At 35.8% G+C, this 24,226-nt stretch overlaps 1 protein-coding gene across 1 annotated transcript in view; it reads left to right on the top strand.

Moving 5' to 3' along the window:
• Positions 1-24,226, top strand: part of NKAIN2 (sodium/potassium transporting ATPase interacting 2) — a 1,347,683-nt gene that overhangs the window by 635,884 nt on the left and 687,573 nt on the right. Inside the window, exon 2 of the mRNA XM_036768989.1 lies at positions 332-469. Within this exon, the coding sequence (XP_036624884.1) occupies positions 332-469 (138 nt within the window). The remainder of the gene's footprint in view (positions 1-331; positions 470-24,226) is intronic.

Genomic DNA, 24,226 nt, shown 5'->3' with positions numbered 1-24,226 from the left:
GGATGTATTTTTTCATTGTCAGTGGATGATATGAAGTGTTTGATAGTACATATGACAACATCATTTACCTAACTGCTACACATGTGACAGCTTGTGAATGCTGTTGTATATCCACCCAATCCCTCCTGAAATCATCTATGTTATTGGGACTACTCCTCTGCCACCTCACTCCCACATTGAATGGCAAATGCTACTTCCACAAAACCTGTTGGTTAAAAACAAACTCAAGAGATTTCACTCTAGTCTTGCTTAGGTTGTTTGCCTGTTATGTTGATATAGTGTCTTTGCCATTGAAACATACTGAACTGCCTCTTGTCTCTTCTGATTCTAGGTTTGTGTGCTGGAGAGGCAAATATTTGATTTCCTTGGATACCAGTGGGCACCTATCCTGGCAAATTTTATCCATATTATCATCGTCATTCTGGGTTTATTTGGAACTATTCAATATAGACCTCGCTACATAACAGGAGTGAGTACCGTTATTTATTTTTTTCCCTTGTGAAAAGTGGATGATACAATCATTCTTATATTCTTTTGGAATTGTGTGTGACCTACCTACTTTTAAGATGCTGTATATCTGCTTTTTTTTTAGAATTTAGCTCACACCTGCAGTAATTGGAAAAATGTCAAGCTTAAGCACCTGACAGTGAATGTAATCAGATATCATTTTCATGTACTGTACTTTCAGTAAATAACATGTTGTAGTTACATCCGGAACCATGTTCCCGAATCGGTAAATTATAAAGTCAAGCTCTGATTTAACATGTCATTAAGAGATTATTTTCTTTCACATTTTAAAGCAGTAAATCCATTTTACACATTGAAAGAAAGGCAGGTTAAAATAATTTATGACAAGTGTGTTGTATTGATGTTGAGATATTGATGATATGTTAATAGTTAATATTTAATGTTAGCATGAAAGTCAGGAAATTCAGGGCTATTGTTGCTGTGTTCTTAATTCTATTTCTCTGCACAAAGGTAATATTTTGCTTTCCTCCTGAAGTTGTACTTACTTAACATAAAAGTAAAATCTGACTGAGTTACAGTTGCTATGGGAACCATAACTTAGATTTTTTTGCTCTCGTGTGTGCCTCAGATCTCAGCTATAACATTTCATTAATGTAGATTTTTATATTCTGTCTATTTTTAACAAAGGAAAAGATATAGGCACTTTTCAAGTTTCACCATGGTGACTTGAAAAGCCAGTTTGAATGTCTGGTCAAATATGCATGTAGAGCCAAATTAGGCTGAGTCTCTTTTCCCATGCAGTGAAGAATAGTTTGGCTCACCTCATTCAGAGATATTTAGTGCAAGAACAATACTAGGACAGCTCAAAGACTAGCAATTCTCCTGAACCATGTCTTCTCCAGCTCATTTTACAGATGAGGGAACTGAGGCAAACAGGGTTAAGTGACTTGCCCAGGGTCACACAGCTCGTAAATGTCTAGTTTGGACTCAGGTCTTCCTGACTCCAGGCCAGGTACTCTATCCACTGGGCCATGTAGCTGCCCCCCCCCCCCCCGCAAAGAGGATTACATTACAAATCTTTAGTGTTCTTCCCTTTAAGATGCCATTGGGAAGTTCTCTACATATCTTCCACTATTAAGTTGTAGCTACCTCTTATTGTAAGATGGAATTTGGGACAGAGATCCAGTATAATGACTTATTTAAATGAGGTGAGATGAATTCTATGTGTGGGGTGACATTTTTTAAAGAGCAAGACACTATAGTATGGCACAAATTCCAGTGTAGACTATGGAAACAGCTAAATATCAGCTCTGCCATATACTACTTTGCAAGGTCCCTTGACAGAGCACTTCATAGCACCACAGCATCCATGTAGTCCAACCTTTACCTGAAAAAAAATTTTCCAATACAATATATGTGGTCACTGAGCCTTTCCTTAAGGACCTGCAGTAAAGGGAAGCCTAACACCTGCTAAAGAAGCCCATGTTTGGATAGTTCTAATTATTAAGGAGTTTTTTTTTGTCAGATTAACCCTAAATTTACCTTTTTGCAACATTCACTCATAGATTCTAATTCTAGGGGGAAACAAGAAGTATAAGTCCATTTTCATGACAGCTTTTATAATACCATTTAAAATTACTATTAAAATTATTTTCAGTTCTAAATTCTCTCCCTCTTCTTCCCCTTATCTCACCCATTGAGAATGCAAGATTTTCAACTACTTTAAAGACATTTGTCATGATTACTTCAATCTTTTCTTCTCCAATATAATAAATCCCAGTTGCTTCAACTAATCTTTATGTGATATGGATGCTGGTCCTTCAAAATTTTGTTTGTCCTTTCTATACTCTCCAGCTTATTTCTGCTCTCTTCTCTTTATCAATATCTTTTCCAAATTATGATGCACAGAACTGAACACAAGTGCTTTTAGCACTACAAGGAACAAATGGAGGAAAACACTGTGAATTAAGCACCACCTCTGCTCCAAATATTGTTCAGGACACTAAGGATACTATGACAAAAGGAAAAAGTTCCTTCTCTCAAAGAACTAATATTTATATAGGGTGAGGTAATAAAATAGGGAGTAGTGGTGAATGTGGAAGCAGATTTTTGTGGGGGCTTCACAGGCATGGTGTAGGTAGGCACAGGTACATTGTCATGACCTGAAGCAGTGAAAGTATTACTGTACCTGAGGTCTCACCTCATTTTTCTTATCAGTAAAATGAGACTGTTAATTTGTTCCATTTCAACTCTAGCTCTGTGATCCTTTGTGTGTAGGTCTATCATGATATGTTGACAGTGTACTTAAAATGGAGAATGGAAAAAATTAAGAAAGTAGGGCTATTTAAAGTAGTCAAGCAGAATAAGTCACATAGCCAATAAACTCTGATTTATTCAAAGGAAATGAATAGGAAAAGGTATATTAAACTAACAAGACCTAAAGCACCAAAATAACTTGATGGTACCAGGGACAAAGAATCTAAGAGTCTGGGTATTCTTCTAGAAGCAGTGATTAGCAAACGAGCAGACACAAGAATCATGATAAGGAAAAAAAAAAGATGATTCAACTCATGTCGAATGGCTCCAGAACAAAATCGAATTGCCTTAGGAAGATTCCAAAGATCACCTGTTAGGAAAGGGTATGGAATAGTGGCTGAGGTCCTTTCTTGAGTTAAACTGCCAAGCATTCAAACTCTACCGCAGAGAGTACAACTCCATTGGGCTGGCCATGTTGTGTGAATGCCAAGTGTGATGCTTGCTTAAAAGACTATATTATGGAGAACTCAAGCAAGGAAGGCGCTCACATGATGGTCAGAAGGAGTGATACAAGGACACTCTTAAGGTCTCTCTGAAGAACTTTGGAATTGATTGCATGACATGGGAGATGCTGGCAAAGGACTGTCCAGCATGGTGTACTGGATCAAAGAAGGAGCTGTGCTCTATAAGCAAAGCAGAATTGAAGTAGCTCAAGAGAAATGTGAGAGGGTCAGCTTTAGAGAATCAGTCCCAAATATTCACATGGACTATTTGTGTCTGACCTGCGGTAGAACATTTAAAGCTCATACTGGTCTGATTAGCCACAGTCAGACACGCTATAACTTGAATCTAACATAGTGATGTCATTTTAGTCCTCTTCCAGGATACAACCAGAATGAAACATTGGAAGATCATGATTATTTCTGTTGCTAAATACAAGAAGCCACCAATAAAGTGATAAGATAGAGCCCTATTGCATTTAGTGCATTAACAATGGAATTTAGTACCTTTTGCTCCAAAAGCAGAGGAGACTTTCCTTCAAGGAAAAATAAGAGTCCAATCCAGATCCAGGCAATGGTGATGATCTACCTTCTCTCTAATTCAGGCTCTATAAGACCTGACAAGAAGTCATTTGTGCAAATGTATTTGAGAGCCTAATTCCACCTGACAGAGAAATATATAGACTAATGATAAGGGTTGTTTTCTGTTTTGTTTTGTTTTTGTTTTTGTTTTTGTTTTTTTTTTTGCTGTAGGATGATTTATTTGGTAATTTCCTTTTTCGTAAAGAGTTATAAGAACCTCAGCTCCTTCCTGGAGGAGAACAGGCAAGAATTATTCTATGACCTGAGGCTGGGGCTTTCTGTTCATGCCTGCTGAAGCTTCTGGGGAAAGACTAGTAAAAGTCAATGGCCTGAAACATCTGGCTGGAGAGGGATGAGAAATGTAGAATCACACATGGTGAGCCCAGAGATCAGTTAGAGATATGGAGTGACAAAATAGAATAGTCAGAAGCAGAAGGCAGGGTCTGAAGCAGAAGCATGAGTCAGTATCAGAGTCTCAAGAGAATTCTAGTATCTGGTGAAGAGCTCTGAAGCAAGGTCAAGCAGAAGTTCTGGATTATCAGAAAAATAAATAGAAATGTTAAGAGATGTGTATTAAAAGCTGAAAGGGACTTCGACATCGCCTAATCCAGACACTTAATTTTACAGAGGAGGAAACTGGAGGTAAGTGACTTTCCCAGAATCACACAGAGCTAGGATTGGAACCTGTATGCTCTGACTTCCAATCCTGTACTCTTAAATTTAACCAAGGTTGGCATGATTTGCCACTCATCATCACGCATGTATATTTATTTTTATGCTAGAGTGTATGATGCTGGCCCTGCCTTCCTGCTCACCTTAAATGAGCTCTGATCTTTTGCTAAGCAAACCCCTACTGCCGTTGATGCAGCTGTCTGTATAAGTGAAATGGCATTCTTTAATGAAAAGTATGAACAGAAAAGATATATGTCCGTCCTATGAAATTTTCAGTCAGGTAACTGCAGTTAAAACTTAATTGTGGTTTAGGGTGTGAATTTTGTTTTTCTCATTAGTCTTCCTTTTCACAGATGACAAAAAATTAGCAGCAGTCACTGGGAACACAGATTCATTAGTGCCCTCAGATGAAACTGTGACACTACAAATGAACATAATATCCTGAAGGGAGAGGAAAAAGAGAAAAGGTCTCAATTTAGCACAAAGAAATCTGTAACCTGAGTAAGGAGATGGGAACTCATATTGTATAATAGTTGGCAGCATTTATTCCCAAAGTAAAAGGCAAATTAATACTAGTATATTAACTCACCAATGATTATGCATACATTACAAACCCAAAGGCCATGTCTTTACTCTGAATGGAATTGTCTTTGGCGTATCAGTTTGGACAAAGGGCTGTGATGCATAAAATATGGCTGGGCACATGAGCATTAGGTGGTGAGGAGGAATTGTCCATGAGCACTATTCCTTTAGGGGTGCTAGGACAGTTTGATGAGTAATCCCAAGGTCACTAGCTGCCACAGTTATGGCAGTTTCTTAATATTTTATGGCATCATTCAGAAAAATGCTGTCTCTATTTTATCTCAACATGTATATTAAAATAGGTTGAGACATTTGGACTTTTTAAGAGAATCTAACCAACGTATCTACCAATCAGCAAAATTACCATGTACACTTTTAAGTGGGAATTTCATCATGACATTTACACTTGTGGGAAGATTTTTGTTCTAAAACAGACTGTTTTTCTTAGAACAATAGTCATCCCCCCCATCTTTTTTAATGGGAAAGGGGTTAAAGAATTAAAGGTAGAGAACCCCTTTCTTGAAATCTCATCAGTGCTACTGAGCTAGTTCAATTTGTAGCATCTCACTGCTGGATAGGGCTTTGCCACACCCATGTCTTTGCTTTTCTCAGAGCTTTGTATATCATGGTCAGTCAAGAGGCATTTAGTTCTTATCTAGGGGCCAAGCTTCTGCTCAAAGATCTCCGCCAAGAGACTACCTCCCAAGGAGTCTCATTCCATTTTGTACAGCTGTAAGTGTTGGTTTTCCTTTCATAGAACTGGAATCTGCCTATCTAATACCCCTTCTCTTTTTTCCATTTGAAAGCCCTTTATCTACTTCAGGGCAGTCCAAAACATGGCCCACAGGCCACATGCACCAGCAGTGTGATTTTATGTGGCCCCGCCTGTGGGTTTTAATTTTCAGTAGCAGAAAAAAATAAAATAATAATTTGTGTGGAATGTGTATTAGATTTTTTTAATTCCATCAATAATAAATAATCTCATTGATGTTAATTTTCTTTGGTGTTTTTAAGCAATATTATGGAATTTTTGGTGGATCTGTGGGATGCTTTGTCTATAAGATGCAGACTAGTTAGTATGCACCTACCTTTATATAGTTGTGTTGTCCCTTTGTTGTTTTGTGTTTGCTTTTGGGCTTCCAGCCTTCACCTGTCTATTGATGACTCACATTGCCCCACTTTCTATTAGGGTACTGTATTTTTTATTCTGGGTGTGACCCTCGAATAATTGTTTTATTTTAATGTGGCCCTAAGATAACCTAAGGTTGGACAGCCCTGATCTACTTGATAGGGGCATGGAGATAGCACAGTGGATAGAATCAGAAAAAATTGAGTTCAAATCTATCCTCAGAGACTTACTACTTGTGTGACCCTGGGCAAGTCACTTAACCCTGTTTGCCTCAGTTTCCTCATCTGTAAAATGAGCTATAGAAGGAAATGGCAAACCACTTCAGTATCTCTGCCAAGAAAACCCCCAAGTGGTGTCACAAAGAGTTGGTCATGATTGAAACCTGAACAGCAACACATGTGCCAAGCAGTGCAACAGGTTCTGGGCTGTGAAAATGAACTAATTCAAGCATTTATTGAAAGTTTGTTCTGTGCTAGATGCTGTATTAGACACCAGTGATACAAAGGATACTGTGATGTGGCCCTTGCCCTTCGGAACCTTATATTTTAATGAGGAAGAAAACATAATTAAGATAATGTTTTATATTTACACAATCTTCTTTTTTTCCAAGACAGTTTAAATAGCTAATTAAACTGAAGAGAGTAACTGGAAAACATAGGGTTATTTTAATTTTTTTTCCCATTTAAAAATGGGAAAAAATGATTTTGCTAAAATCTCTTTAGCTGTGATAAGAGAGCTGGCATTGACCCTAGGAAGCCCTCAGTTCATATCCCACCTCTGTTCCTTTCTCACTATGTAACCCTGAGCAGCTCACTTAAAAAATCTCTGCTTGAGACTAGAAGGTTTAAACAAGTGGCCTACAACACTCCCTAGAGGAACCAGATTACAATGAAATTGAGAGATTTTTTTTTTAATAAACAAAAACACAATCGAATTTACATAATGTTAACATGTGGTTTTCTAAGTCAATATGCAGCCTTCAGGGATCCTTATTATGATTTAGAGATCTCATTTCTATTTGAATTTTATACCACTGTTTCAGACAACTTTTTGCGGGCTAGAAATTGCCAAGAAGGTGTCCACATGCATTGATAAAGGGCCTTGCCTCTTGTAGGAGCTTCCTGTAGCAGTGAGGTCACATGTATTGTTCCATAAAGCTGATTCGTTGAGACAATGCTGTGGTTGGAACAAGGACCCAGATTCTTGAATTATTTTCCCTGTGTTCTGAGATTTGAAAATCATCAATACTGTTTCATCAAATGCCCAGTGTAGCTTTTGAGAATCATGAGACGAACTACGCACTTCATCCTGAAGATAATTATTTTAGCCACTGTCCGAGAAGTTCAGAAATGAACATTTCCAGTCACTTTTGGTTGCTTTAGTATTAACTGCAATTTATTGATCCAGAACATGTTTTAAAATAAGAATTTCCTTTCTTGAAAATGACCCTAGAGCCTGACAGTACCATCTAGGGATCATCAACATTGTTATTCAGTTACAGCATGGTGCCTTGAAAAATGATAATTTGTACCAATTTTCAAGTGTCTCATGATCCTAGAATGTGAAAACTCTAGTTGAGCAGGTGGTGGAGGGAGAGGAGGGGAGTAAAGTAAGACAAACTCACAATGAGATAGCTGTGATTTCATTTCTACTCTTTTTCATCTTTCCTTAGCTAAGAAATCTTACATTTCTTCCTGCAAAGAGTCACATGACTATTCTAGTTTAATGTGTAGGCAGTAGCTCCAAATTTCTTCAAGATGAGACCTGAGACATCTCCCTCTCAGCACAACAGGGTACTCAAGGCCTTTATGAATTTTCTCTCTTCTCTTCTGCTGCTAGCTAGAAACCCCACTGGCCATGTTCCCCCTCCCATTGTTAGGGAACCAGTAACTAGCACCCCAGTTCTATTTAAATAGTTAATATCAGTTAACTTTTACAAAGGCATATTTACTTTGAAGATATATAAAGAACAAAGTACAAATATTCCTTTCAATATGGCAAGGGCATGCTCTTCCCTATCTCACCTCAGTTTCTGGGGGAGTAAGTTCAAAACTTATCTCAGTTTCTACATAGCATTAGTCCCAGCAAGTTTATGTCCAAATATGGCATCATGTGGGATGAGTCCTCATTTCATTTTTCACTGGCATGAGTCTAGAAGGTAGCTTCTGAAGATGAGAGCTTGATCTTTTCTCCTTGGGGTGTCAATGCCTTGCTAGTTACAAAACCTGTCAGGTATTCTGACTTCTGGATTCCTATGGTTTGCTCTCTCATCCTTTGAAACTTCCTTCACCAGGCTCTGTGAGAGGAACAGTCACTGAACTCCCCTTGGGAAAAAAAAAATAAAATAAAACAAAAAGGTGGCTGTAGCTGCCTCAAGTCTTTTATTTTATTTTATTTTTTTTGGTAATTGCTTTTTTATTTTAAATACAAAATGAGAAAAGAAAAAAAAATCTTGCCATGTACACAGCAGAGCATAATAGAGGATTCAATATAAAACAATAAATTTCATTTTCAAGATAACCTATATAATAAATACCACACATTATTTTCAAAGCTGCTCTGCTTTTCTTTACTTCCTTGTCGTTTTTCTTTTGTTCTCTGCTGTGTACCTTTTACTTTATTTTTTCTCCTCTCTTCCCTCCCCCACCCTAATGAAGACTACAATGAAGCATGGATATATCTACATATACATAGATATGGATAAATATACATATATATATATAGACATATATACTCATACACTTATACGTAAGACCATACTATGCTTATTTTCTTCTATCATCTGTTTCTCTGAAGATGGATAACATCTTCCTTCAAAGATCCAAGTCTTTCCAGATTTTTCAAAATCAATCAGCTCATCATTCCCTACACCACAGCAATATTCCAAACCAATCACATCCTCTCTGCCAGATTGTCTATGAGAGCTTCCCGCCCCCCCCCCCCCATTTTCTGCATTCCTTCTGTTTGTGGCTAAATGGGTATTACTTATACAAGAAATTTTTAATTTAAAAAATTGAAATAATCATTTTTACACTTCAACAATTCTCTAGCTTTGTAATATAGTTTAATCTGCTGAATCTAACTCAGTAAGATAATTTTTTAGTAATTTAATGGGAATGACATTGAATAGACAGTTTAGCTAGGTCAAACTGCTATTCTAAAAATTGTAATGGCTTTACCTCCCCATGTACAATAACTATTACTTCAATTATTTAAGATTTGAGTTTATTTGCATAAAAAGTGTTTTATGTTTATATTAATATAGTTCCTGTATCTGTTTTGGCAGGCATATGCTCAGATATTTTATACTATCTAGGCATTTTGAACAGTCTAAAACAATATTGAATAATATTGCTGACAGTGTAATTTCTCTATTTTTCACTTTTGTTTAAATCTATTTCAACTTTAACTTTGTCTGAGATCATGATAACTATCCCTGTTTTCTTTTTTACATGTGATATTCTACCTGTGCCCTTTATTTTATTTTGGTGTGTATATCTCATTTTTATAATGTTTCCTAAAAGCAACATATTGTTGAATTCAAATTTTTAATCTACTATCCATTTCCATTTTATGGGTAAATTTGTCCCATTCACATTCTGAGCTACAGTTACTTGTTGTGTATTTTCTTTATTTTTCTCCTTCCTATTTTTCCTCACTAACCTTCTTACCCTATCCCTCCTCACTCTTCTGTTCTATTTCTTCCTACTTCCCTCCTAGTCCTTAACCTACATATCCCTCTAAGAGTCTCTCCCTTATTCTCTCCACCACTCTATCCCCTTGCCCTCTTATTTCTTTCTGAATTTAGAAGACTTTTATATCTTTCTAAATATATATGTTGTTCCCTCTTTAATCCACTCCCAATGAGAGTAAGGTTCAGAAGTACCCACTGCCCCCCCACTTGCTGCTTCTGTATTTGTATGAGATAATTACATTTTATCTCTCCCTACACAGTTGTGGTTTTTTTTTTTTTAAATTTTAGAATCACCACATCATACTCAGCTCAGCCCATGTTTGCTTCAAGTCTTTTTGAAGGCTCTAATGGCTCCAGCTAGGGCAGTAAGGTGTCATAGTGGGTAGAGTACTAGGCTTGAAATCAGGAAGACTTATCTTCATGAGTTCAAATATGGCCTCAGAAACTAGCTGTGTGTCCCTGGGCAAGTCACTTAACCCTATTTGCCTCAGTTTCCTTATCTTTATGATCTAGAGAAGGAAATGTTAAACCACTCCCATATCTTTGCTAAGTAAACCTTAAATAGGGTCACAGAAAGTTGGACATGACTGAAATGACTGAATAACAATGGCTTCAGCTATATTTAGCCAACAAAATGTTCCCAACCACATTAATTCATTGGAAACAATTGCACAATGTCCACACATGCTCCATAGATATTCTAAGGCATTTAAACAACATCACACTATTCTAGGAATTAGGCTTCCTAAATTTCCCATAAAGAGAGGTTGTATCAGTCAAGCAAACTAATGGAATATATGCATGCAGCAGATAATATTATGTAAGGTCTAGGAGCCTCAGTTTCTAAACAGAACTCGAACAAATATTGATGCCCCCTTTCAACTAAGATCCTATTATTTGAACAAGAGATATTTATAGAGAGACCTCATAGTCTTCATAAAATGCTGTATTTGTATATAATTACTATTTAATCCAGTGGTACCACTGATTTTAACTAAACTCTATAAAGTTCAAGAATGTATCCACTTGTTCAAGAAAAGCTTTTTTTAATGTTAATTTTTTATGGAGCTCTGGTCAGAATAAAAAAAAAATACTGATAGGGAAGATAGAAGTAATGCTGGGTTGCTCCTGGGTTGCTTTCCTCTTCCCTAATACAAACTGAAGATTATTTATTTTTGAAGTCTCAAAGCATAAAGGAGCCTTTGCAGGAAGATTCAATTTCTGATTACCTTAGTTGATATATTCTTGATTTCTTTAGAGAACCCTAGTATCTTCTTGATGTTTTATCTCTGCTGGGCTTATTTTTAATGACCTAAGGCCATATTTCCAAGGATACATACTTGTTTATTCCCATAGAGTCTGCCGAGAAGTTTTTTCTAGATTTTCTTTGATTGGTGGATATTCATAAATCTATATTTTCATCCTTTGATCAGTTGTATGTATTTATAGAACTTTGTTAAAAGCAAAAATAAATACTATCAATTAAAAGGAATAAAAGGGGAGCTACCAATAACCTTGACATTTCAATTGCCCCATTTCTTTGTTCAACTTCAGGCTCAGGAAAGGAAATCACTAGAGATTTGAGAATAAGTGACCTGAGTGAAGACTATGTTGAAGAGTAAAACTTTTAATGATTTACAACAGCTGTGAAAATAGTCACTGCCTTATTAGCCTAGGCCCTAAAATGAACCAGGGCAGGCCTAGGGGAATGAAACTAAAAGCTTAAAATAATGGAACATTATATTCTACAGTAAACTATATCACACTTGAGTTTCACCAGACTCTTCTTTATATTACTGTTGTGTTGTGTTATCATGGTACTATAAGTTTCTGGGGAATCTTGGAACACTCTTTTCCCAAATGGTATTATACAATATATACTTACCTTTCTTTTCTCTGTCTCAGCAGAATATAAGTTCTAGTGATTCCTACCTTTTATTCTTTTAAGATGGGGAATGGTTATTTAGAGGGAAACTAAAGTGGACAAACCAAATAAATGTTTTCTATGCCTAATGATTTTTGGAAAATCCATTTTTTAAAGAATTCCTGGTGATTATGGCATTAAATATAAATTATAATTATGTTACTTTGATATAAATAAACCTGTCTAATTGTTACACCTCTTTAAGGTAATATGGATAATGAAGCATGTTTATTTTAATCCATCTGTAAGACCATGGCATAGTGGAAAGACCACTGAATTAATGGTTGGAAAGTTTAACTTTTGTTGTTTTAGGCAAATCACTTAATTTATCTAAAATTTGTCTTTTTTATCTCTGAAATAAAAATATTGAACTAAGGTCTTTTAAAGATTCCTTATATCTCTAAAACTTTTGAAATAAGTGATTCATAAAAACTGAAATTAATTTACATATTCTATTTATTGCAATGTGTCCTTAGTTTGTCAGAATACTGGGGTAAAAAGGGACCTGATTAGTTAGAAAATAATAAAAATAACAATATTAGTTTATATAGTGCTTTAAGGTTTGCAGAAGCATTTTAGAAATACTATCTCATTTTATTTTCATAACAACTCTAAGTTGTTGTTTAGTTGTTTTCAGTCATGTCCAACTCTTCATGACCCCATTTGGGGTTTTCTTGGCAAAGGTGCTGAAGTGTTTTTTTTTCATTTCCTTCTCTAGCTCATTTTACATATGAGGAACTGAGGCAAACAGGGTCAAGTGACTTGCCCAGGGTCACACAGCTAGTAAGTGCCTGAGGCCAGATTTTTAACTAAGGACAACCTTGGGAGAGAGGCGCTATTAAGCTATTATCCTCCCCATTTTACAAATGAAGAAACTAAATCTTTAAGAAGTTAATGTAACTTGTCTAAGGTAAAGTAATTAGCCTCTGGGGCCACATTTGAACACAAGTTTTCATGACTCCAAGCCCAGTCCTTTATCCACTCTGCCATCTGGCTGACTCTAGGCTCCAGAAAACATGCATCTAATGAAGAATTTTGAATAAATGTTGATCCAAGTGGTATCTTCTCTTTCCATTGCTTTCCCTCTAAGCAGAATGTCATTATCTATGGGGAGTGTTGTAGGATAGCCTTAATAGATTGCCTGAGAATTTAGATTAGATGACTCTAAAATATCCTCCAACTCTAAATTCCATTTATTTATATTGAACAAGTTTTTGTGAAGTTCCTACTGGACACAGACTATTGTGCTAAGCCTGAGGGAGATAGAGAGGCTAGCTGAAATTCATTCCCTGGCCTTATGGAGCTTGCATTCTGATGGAGAATGTAAAACATACATGTGTCACTTTGTACATTCTGTGTATCTACATTGAATATCTATAATGTTGTACAGGAAACAGGGAGCCAGTGAAGGCTCTATGTACTTGAATTGTTAGTCTGGTAGAATTATTAAAGATAGCTGAGAGGGGAGAGAAAGTAGAAGGATGATGCCCTCTTAGTTCAATAGTCTAAACAAATGTTAATAAGGACCTATAATTGGATGGTACCAGTGGGAAATAGAGAAGAGGGATACAAGAGGAGTCACAGAAATAAAATTTACAGGACTTGGGGAAAGATTAGCTATTCGAAGAAAAGAGAATAGTCAAAGACAACCCCAAGACTTGAGACATGAGAGGATGGGTGAATGGGTGATGCGAAAACCTGCTATAATGGCATCAAGAGAAGCAAATTTAGAGACTAATATTGGTATTAGATATTTTAAATATTGTGTCAGTGGTGATATCAAGGTTGTTGTATCCCGTAGGATAAGAGTTCTTGACCTTTTTATGTTAAGGACCCTCTTTGTCAATCTTGTGAAGGTTACGGACCCCTTTTTAGAATGTTTTTAAATAATGGATGCAACCTAAATTTTAATGACAGGATCATGAAAATAAAGAAGCTTTGTTTTTTTTTTTCCATCTAAGTTCATGATTTCTTTGAAATCTATCCACAGACTCCTGTGGAGATCTATGGACCCCAAGTTGGGAACCCTTGCTGAGGGCAATTGGAGATCATAGGTCTGGAACTTGGCAAAATTTGGATAGTGTTGTATAAGAAATCAGAGCTAGATTTATGAATCATTTACATAGAGAAGATTTGAATATATGAGATTTCCAAGGTGGAGAGAATAGATGAAGGCAAAGGACAGAATCCTGTATTTGAATGAAAGGCCAATGATTTGTGAAGGTGAGGCAAAAAGATAACCTTTTCTTTTTTTTCCCCCAGATATCATAAACAGTAAATAAAAACTCTAACAATGACCTTAGCAGACTGTACTCCAGTCTTCATAGACATGTTACTAGATTTAAGATGTATATTGTTAGATAACAGAAATGTCAGTTTTCTTAAGCTTTCCATTGGCCAAAGTGTTCTCATGACCTTTTTATTATGTTTCATGGTAAGGGTCAATGATGGTATAAAGGCTGAATGCTGAAGTGGAATGAAATGAGCACTGTATTTGGATACAAAGGGACAATCAGTGAAGGCATAGTATACTGATTAGATTGTAGGAGATGATGCTAATGGAGAAGAGTCAGAAGGCTGAACTTTCTCTTCTAAACAGAACGATCTTTTTACCAGAAAGGAGAGGGAAAAAATGTCAGCAGGGAATAAAACTTCAAGAAACTGTCCAGATAAATTGTGAGTATCCACAATAGTTTCACTCAATTGATTCAAGTCAACAGACCTAGATTAACAGCATCCCAGGATGCTTCAAAGAATAGATGCACAGAGGCAATTGTGAAGCCACTTTTAGTAAAGTCATATGAGTAGAAAAATAGCAAATGCTGTAAATATCTTCAAAAAAGTGAAGAAGACAGAGTCTGCAAACCATAGGCTAGTGAGCTTGACTTATTTTATTAAGAAATTTCTAGGACACACCCTAAAAAGGAACAATTAGTTAATAAGTCTCAATTTAAAGGGTAGTCTCTAGTACAGTGTCCTGCATTGTTCAATAGTAAGCCCTTTGAGAAAAGGGACTGTACCATTTTTGTTTTTGTACCCCTACAACCTAGCTTAGTGCTTGGCACATCATAGGCACTTAAAATGTGTTTTGAATAATGTCAAAATGACTTGGCAAACCCATGTAAGGCATAGATATATATATATATATATATATATATATATATATATATATATATATATATATATGTATATATATATATATATATATATATATATATATATATATATATTTCAAATTTACAGATGGCCCAAGACTGGAGGAATAGCTAAATATATTGGAACAGAGAATCCAACAAAATCTTAAGGAACTTGTCCCAACACCATCATTACCTGAGAGAACATTGCTATATTTACTGCCATCAGATATTGTTTTTCTTTTCATGTGCAAAATCCTCCACAAAAGTTCTAATTTCATAACTCATAGCAAGGAAGTCAAACTAGGTTCTTAAAGGCTACTTCAGCGGAGACTTTCTACAAAGAGTTTGTACAAAAATGGAAAACCTTTCACAGTTGTTCCATCGATAGATGGCATCTGCTGTTTGAGGACCAGATAACCGAGTATAGAGAAGCTAATAATTAGGACAATGACAACCACAACCACCACGTTTATATAGCAGTTTAATGTTTTCAAAGTGTTTTACAGACATTAACCTGTGAGGTAGGTGTTGTTATTATCTCATTTTATAGATGAGGAAACTGAAGCAGAAAAAGGTTAAGTCACACAGCTAGTTAAGTGTCTAAGGCTAGATTTGAAATCAGATATCCCAGACACCAAAACCTTATGCACTGTGCCACCTGGTACCTGAGGCACGTTACCAGGTGGTAGGCCAGAATGCAATAAATTCTTTGCTCATGACATCTCCTTTACATTGTGGAACCTCTAGTTACTTTGAAGGTGTAGCTCATGTGCTAAATGAGGCCATTTCTGATCTACCTCAGTGGCTCCTGATGTTTTGGTTTCTTTGTGTTTGTGTGTGTGTGTGTGTGTGTGTGTGTGTGTGTGTGTGTGTGTGTGTGTGTGTGTTTGTTCCTCCCTTTCAACAACAAAAACTGTGTTGGGAGCCCCCAGGGTAATTCTATATAGTACTTATAATATTCCTTTAGGCTTATTCATTAAGTGCTTACAATAACAACAGTGATAATTTTGCCTCAAAAAAGCTCCCAATTAACATTTACATTAAATACTTATAATTATAAAATATAAAATTTTTATCCTATCTATAATTATGAAAACCTTAAAATGAAATTATAAAACTATAATTATAAAATAATTATGAATATTTTATGTACGACATTCTGAAGGAATTAAGAGAAGTTTCATAAGTGGAGGACAAGTTTAAATTGGAAAACAGTCTTAATTACTACAGTGAGAGGCAATGTATGATTTGTTTCTATAGAACATTTGTGATAGTCCATGATGGTTTGAGATAGCTTGTCATCTTGATCACATGACTACACATCTGATGAGTTCTAGTTACAGATTAACAGAAGGGGTTTATATTTACCTGAATACACATGAGAAATGTGCATGTATCTGACCATTCTTTGGAATCCAGTTTGCACTGAAATGTTAAACCTTGTGGCAATTTGGAAATAATTTGAAGGCAGGTCAAGAAACTTAAAGGACATCTTGAGCCTAGTCAGAAGTGGTTAAAGTTTGATGTAATAGCCAAACACCTAAATGATTGTGTGTATGACTATGATCGTTTTGAATGGCTACAGAAGCACATCTATACAGTTTTATACATGTACATGCTTATCACTGAGGAAAAATATCTTTGTGTCATAATTGGAAAGTTATTTACTGCTCAAGATACCATTAAAGGATTTTTATCATTAACCATTTAGATTATCATCATGAACACTTAGGGAGTTTGAGAACTGTTTAAACGGAAATCATTGCCCTGAATATCAATGCTCTCACTCTTAATATTTTGTATTTGTGTGTGTGTGTGTGTGTTTTGTGTCACATTTTGTTTGTAAGTATTCACACTGATTTCCCCCAACTCCAGCATAACATAAACTCAAGATTAAGGACTTTTTCATCATTTTTTTCTTTCTATCTCCTGCACATACCCAGTGCTTTACACATAATAGTATCTTTACAAATGTCTATTAAATTAAACTGAGTATAACAAAACACACAAAGGACTTGAATAAATAAAATTATAAAATGTTCTTTTCTGAAACAATAAAGGAAGATCTAAATAACTGGTGAAATATTTAGTGTTTATGATTGGGAATGACAATATAATGATGATAAAATACAAATAAATCTATAGATTTATTGATATGCTAATGAAATTCCCAACTTTATAGCACTAGGCAAAAAAATCTCAAAATTCATAGGGTGGAGTAAAAGTCAAGTTTTAAAGGAAAGGTAAAAAATAGTGGATAGAATTCCAGGCTTAGAAGATGAGTTTAAATCTGACCTCAGACACTTATTAGCTGTGAGAACCTGGGGGAAGTCATTTAACTTCTCTTTGTCTAAATTTCTTTTATACAAAATGTGGATAATAATAGTATCTACCACCTAAGGTTGTTGTGAGGATCAAATGAAATAACAATTGTAAAGCACTTAGAAATAAAGTGCTATATAAATGTTAGATATTATTAGTAGTAGTAATAGTAGTCAGAGTTGTAATGAATGGGAGATGGCCTTAGTAGTTTTCAAATGATATTAATAAAACCATAGTTATCAAAGCTATTATTTACTGCATGACAAATAGAAAAATAGAACCACAGAATAAGCTAGGCAAATAAGATTTAGAATAAGACTAGTGTTTGAGAGTCCCAGAAACATAGACTACTGATACAGGGATTCTGTTCAACAAGCACTTGTGATAGAAAATGGATTCATATAATCCAAACACATAAACAATCCACATATAAAAAGTTTCTCACACACACACACACACACACACACACACACACACACACACACACACAATGTGTAAGATGTAAGCTAGTGAAAGTGATTTGACTGATTCAGCCTTGAGCATGTGTGTGTGCTGAGGTGATATTGACTCAAAGACCAGGCATTTCTTCACCTTACACCTTGCCTCCTTTATTCTGCGACACAGTTAAGATTAAAATTCCTGGGTCTCTGCCCATCATTCCTCATTCTTGATTAGGCAATTCAGGCTGCACCCTCATTCCAGTTGCCCACAGTATCCCAACGTCTCATCTCAAGAGTAGCCCTATTCTTTGGACCATATCAGTTGTTTGTCTAAAATATCCATATAAATCTGATCCCTGAATAACTTCAGGCCTTCAATCAGAGTGTGTATCCCACTGTGTGTTTGATCAACCAGATGTAAACAAGCTATGGAATTGGGGGACAATGGAGAGCATTGCCTGCCTATAATATTCTCCATTGGCATCTGATTTCCTATAACTTGTCTTGCAGTGTCGTTTTCAGGAACACCCCCTCCCCCCAATACACATATATATACATACCTGTTTTGCACTAAAGATTATTTCATCCATGACTAATTATAGACAAAGAATTCACAACCAGGCCTGGGATAGAGGAAATCATAAAAGATATAACTAGACAAATTTGGTTATCGAAAAATATGAGTACATTTGCCTGAACAAAATAAATGTAATGACACATCACAGATATTTAATAAATGTGTGTATAATATTTGTGTATGTATATGTGTATATATGTGTGTGAATATGTACACATGTGTACATATATACACATAGATTGAGAAAATTACATGAAATGTCTCTGGTAAAAGTCTGACATGCAAAATCTATAGGAATTGAAAGAAGTCTATGAGAATGGTTGTGTTTTAAGATATTTAAAGAAAGAGAAGATAGAAAACAATTGGGAAAATTAGAGCTGTATTACCAACTCTAAAAAAAGTGGTTGAGTATGTCAGTAACTACCAATCCAAATTCTCATTTCCACAAAATCTTTGTGAAAGTGAGTTACACTTTATAAATATAAATATATACTTTTATAAAAATAACTGAAAAATGCAATATTTTTCAAATTATATTTTACCACCACCTACACTTTTAACACAATGCCTCTTCAAAGGTTCTTTGCCAACATAGTTAACTCTTATTTATATATTAGGACCACACCATAATCCTTGACAGATTCAGTCACTGAGACAATTTGTTTGCTAATCTTGTGATTATCAGTTTTACAGCAATATATAAAATTATTGTTACTTGAATAAAAGTTTGCTGAATGAAGAAGTAAAAAGATCTTTATTGAAATTTGAACATTATCTATGGATTGAATTGATTCTATTATCTCTCCCCACAGTGGATGAATGGGAGTTGAAAATTTATCAATTTCATTTTACCAGTTTTGGAGACTTTATTTGAGGCTTCTGAACATATCACCTATTCCCATAGGTCATATTGAAAGTAACATTGTTCTAACCCAGAAAAATGGACTTCAAACCTTATGAAGCCTTCAAGATCACCTCCACCATGATATGTGTTTTGCGTAGAGTCCAAATAGAAGAAAACTTTCCCTAAAAAATGATGTTCTCTGATACCCCTGTTCCTGGATAATATTGAGCTACATAATCATTCCCCATTTAGCTATAAGGCCATTTCAACAAAATTCATGACCAGTCCAAAGAGATCAGACCAATAAGTCATACATAAACACAAATAATTGTTTTAATGAGCTACAAGCTCAATGAGGCAAAAATGTGTAATTTAGTGGAAGGAGTATTGAATTTGAAGTCATTAGACATTCAGTTGGAGCTCATGTTTCTTATTACCCTTAGGCCTTAGACAAGTCTTTGAACTCAATGGACCTCCATGTCCTGATCTATTAAATTTAAGGTATTTGCTGAGGACAATCTCTAAGCTGTCTTCCATGTCAGAATGCCATGATCATATGAGTGCAGGATTGGATGTAGGGCTCACCAGTCATAATATGGATTAAATCTCTTCATGCATCTGTGCTGGACAAGAACAGGTATTGTAGATGGATGAGAAACTGTACCTAGTATGGAATCTCTAGAAGAGACAGGATAGGGTTATTCCTGAGGATCTTTATACTATTTTGAGATATGGCAAGCTTCTTTCTGACCCCCAAACTTTATTTTTTATCGCCAGCATTATTTTAGTGATAGGAAGCTATAGGGTGTCAAATCCTGTAACACCAAAATCTGAAAGGAATTAACATGTTTTCTGACCCTACTGCAATGATAAAGGGTGAGCAATAATAGGCTTCAGTATTAAACCAAGGATTACTTGGACATAAGAAGTGGAATCAAATATATTATCCACGTAATCCAGGTAATGTGTGATTAGAAAAGAAGATGGGTTTTTCATTTAGTGAGAGCAAGGAAGTAACAGATGGAAAGCCCAGGTGCTACACTAATCCCTCCCCCTCCCCAAATGTCAAAATACCTAGTGGAATACCTCTAGCATGTTCTGGATAGCTTGTAAGAGGATTTCCGATGTCAAGGGCAAGAAACGTTCATGATAAGGGATGGCTATATTGTGATGTGCAGTTTTAGAGAGACTTACTCAAGCAGATCATGGATTCATTGACAGAAAAGCTATGAATAATCATACATTAAAACTGTGTGAACTGAAATGAATCATTTTAATATAGTGAGGCCAGATTTCTGGAGGCAGAAACTGTCCCATTTTCCTGGACAGAGCTAGAGGACTTACAGGAAGATAAGAATTCAGAAGGGGAAGAGTCAGTGAGTAGCTGTAGTCATTAATTCATTCTTGTGTGTGGTTTGCTTTCTCATTGTCTCTAGTTCTCTCCTTCCTCCCTCCTTCCCTTCTTCTCTCCCTCCCTGTCTCGTTTCTCCCTTCTTCCCTTCCTTCCTCCCTCCCATCCTTCCTTCTGTTTCTCTCTTTCTTCCTCCTCTCAATAGATGTCCTAGCATGTAATTGGTTGCAGTAGGGGGTAAGGGTAGAAGAATTGAGATTGATTGGCTTACCATGAACACATTAAATGTTTGAATTGAGAGAGAAAGGCTCCAGCTTGGTTGAATTTATACTGATGTCTATTCATGCTTTCTGTTTTACAATGCCACGGAAATTCATAATAGAGCCATGATCTCTTCTAGGACAGTATGTCCTACAAAGGATCTCTTTTGTACAATACCTTCTATTCTACACACATCAACACAAATCTTCCTTGGCAACAATTTTACTAATACCTCTAAAAAAAAGAAAGAGAAGCAACATATGTCTTGAGAGTTACTTTGCTTACAGGAAGCCTGGTGACTATCCTGCTGTTTCCTTAACTGAAGAAATTGTCACTTTCCTGGTCATCTCTGTATAATATTTGCTAAAAGTTCTGTCAGTGATTTCTGGAAACATCTGCTCATTTGGGAATTCTATCCACAGCAGCAGGTTCCGTAAGATCCACAGGTAACTACTGCTTGTCCAAACCCCATCATTCTCCAGACCACAATGGAGTTGATTTTTCCCCTTTCCATTTCCTTTCCCTACCTCCAAAAGAACAACACTACTTATTTCACAAGAAATTTTTTGAAAGGAACCTTTTGCCACATGCATTAAAACTATCTTGTCTAGAATTTCAGTTCTCTTGATGGAGGTGTCATGTGGTGAAAAATTGGTATGTGCACATGAGAAGATGCCCTTTGGACGTGAAGCAGTTATTTTTGAAAGATATTTCATTTCACAGTAGAGTAAAATTGGTACTAAAAGATGTCTTATTTTAATTCTCTTTTCATTGTTTTGAAAGGTTAGCTTTTGATGTGGAGTTAAATGCTTATATTTCACCCAACCTACACATAAAGAGATCCTGTCAGAGTAGTGCGTGTCTAAAAAACAGTGTAGGGTAAAATCGTGATTTGGGATTATTTGCTTCTTTCTATGCAGCATATGGTGGCAGTGGCAGTGGTGGTGGTGGTAGTGGTGGTGTAACGGGGAGGTGGGGAGTCTTCAGCAAAATTAATGATGTACAAAGGGAAGAGGTTCCCTGAGGCTTGCAGTGTGTTACTGTTTGGCCGAATGAAGACAAACTCTTTCTCTGAGCTACAGTTAAGTCTCAATGGTTGGCTCGAAAGCTGAGTTTATACAAGACAAGCTTTAACACACTGTGCTGTGACTTGTGCCTCAGGATTTTTTGTCTCCATGAAGCTGAGATTTCAAAAAAAAAAAAAAAGACAGGATAGTAATAGGACCCATTGACATCTGACCATGTGACAATCTGACCAGGAGTGATTCACAGGCAGCCTTTTGGGATGGCACTGGTTCTGTAAAATTGCCTTCAGCATCTCAGGAACAAGTCTCTTGAAACAAAGGTAGAAACAGCAGTTGAAGAAATAGCTTGCTGTCCTTTAGGCATTGCCCTCAGTATGGTAACTTGTTAGCTTCAGCTCACACAGTTAATGCACAATTATTCAAGGCTGATTACTGAGCTAGTGGCTTCTTCTTTCTCCTGCTTTTTTTTCCTCTTGCATTTTAGCCATTTCATTCCCCATTATCTTTTCAAACTGAGGTGGACATGGAAAAGGAAAAAGGTAGAAGTCCTTCTCTAGTTTTAATAACTTGCCAAAGGCCTTGCTGAAGGAAAAAAATAAATGTTTATTGAATGAAGGGATGTTGGATGAGCAAGTAGGTAGATTGGAGATTACATGTGGATTTCATTTATTTTATTCCATTCCCCATTGCAGGGAAAGTTTAGGCGTTAAAAACTTACGAATTTAATTTCACTAAGTTAGAAGAGTTGCTTTGAAATGTCTGATCCCACTACACATTCTTAAGAGTTCAATTGAGATCAGGGTGGTTCTAAATCTAAAAATCAGCAATGACATTTTGAGAGACAGCATATTATAGTGGAGAGAACAATCCATTTGGAGTCCTGAGACCTACATTTAAAGCTTACCTCTGAGATCTTGTTCAAGTCACAGAGTCTTTCCAGAATTAACTTAAATGTAGAATAAATTGGTTAGGTAGACGACAAGATGACTTTTAACTTTAAATGCTATGAAATGTCACAAAACTTCTCAAACTCCTTTATCCTAATGCTTAGTTTCAAGTTCAATCCTACTTTGGCAGTTGTCATATTTCATCACATTAGCGTATTGCACACAGTAACCAATGACTATTTGCCAAATTAAATCATACATAGAATTGTAGAAGAGATTGTCTCAGTAATCAGGACTTCCTCAGTAGTTATTGATGTATGCAAGTGCTTCTCCCCTCTTCCTTCTCCTAATGCCCCTGACAAAGTAGCCGTTGATCAGCCTAAGGTCTTTTAAATATAATAGTGATATGAATATTTGCCACAGAAAAAATCCACCTTTTTTTACTCAATTTGTAAAACTGTATCTTAAGAATAAATAATTATTTGTGTACTTTCCTTTTTGAGCAATATCGTATCCAACCTAGTTCCCAGCACACTAGATTCTTTGCTTGCTCTCTCATGTGTGCTATTTACTTAGAAAGAGATATTTACTTGTTAATTTTTATCCCCACCAACTTCCATAGGGGAGGTTAGGTGGTTAATGAAATTAGATAGACAATAAGTAGAAGGTGAAGAGTAATACATGCCATTGACTATTTTGGACAATTTAGCTACTTCAGCTGAACAATGAATTTAGCCTTGATTTTTCCCAACAACCAAAGTAATAAAGGAAACATGGTAAGTTATATATTTCTCATTGTATGATACAGGAAAATGATATAATTTCATCTAATGAGACATTCTTTTCTTAGCATTAAATTCCAAGAGAAATTTATCACACGCAGTCATTGAACATATGAATAAAGATTTTAGAAACAGAAGGAACTCTTGAAATTACTTTTCCCAACACTCATTTTTTCAGATGAGGGAACTGAGCCCCAGAAAGAGGATGTGGAACTTGCCCATAGGCACAGAGCCAGGAAATAGGAGAGCTGGGATCTGAACACAAATTCTCTGACTTCATATCTAGTGCACTTTCTGCAACATAATTAGCCTTTATACAATAACCATTGGATAATGGTGATGGGCAATATTTGTGACTATGTTTGGGTAAGACAATGAAGCATTGTTAAAATGTGCATTCCATTTGTTGTCTCCATATAAAAACCATACGCATAATGCAAAAATCTAAACTTGTTGAAAAAATGTATGTAGGTAGTTAAGATTACAAGTTATATTATATAATGTACATTATATAACTTACATATATAATTATATACCTAACATCTAACTTATATATTGCATATTTATGTATAATGTATATAACCTGCAGAATATGTAATAAATGAAATTCATGGAAGATAGCCAAAGTATCCTGGTTACTATTTATGCATTAAAAATGGAGTAATGGATGCCATCAATGAGTCACCAACTATTAATCACCCGTTATGTTCCAGGCACCATACTACTTGCTAGGTATTCAAGTACAAGGGATAATTTAGCACCTCCTCACCAGGAGCTTACATTTCAATGGGGA

The sequence above is a fragment of the Trichosurus vulpecula genome, chromosome 7 (assembly GCF_011100635.1).
Source record: "Trichosurus vulpecula isolate mTriVul1 chromosome 7, mTriVul1.pri, whole genome shotgun sequence".
Classification (NCBI taxonomy): Eukaryota; Metazoa; Chordata; class Mammalia; order Diprotodontia; family Phalangeridae; genus Trichosurus; species Trichosurus vulpecula.
Note: the sequence above shows the minus strand (reverse complement) of the source record. Positions and strands in the feature narration are given on the sequence as shown.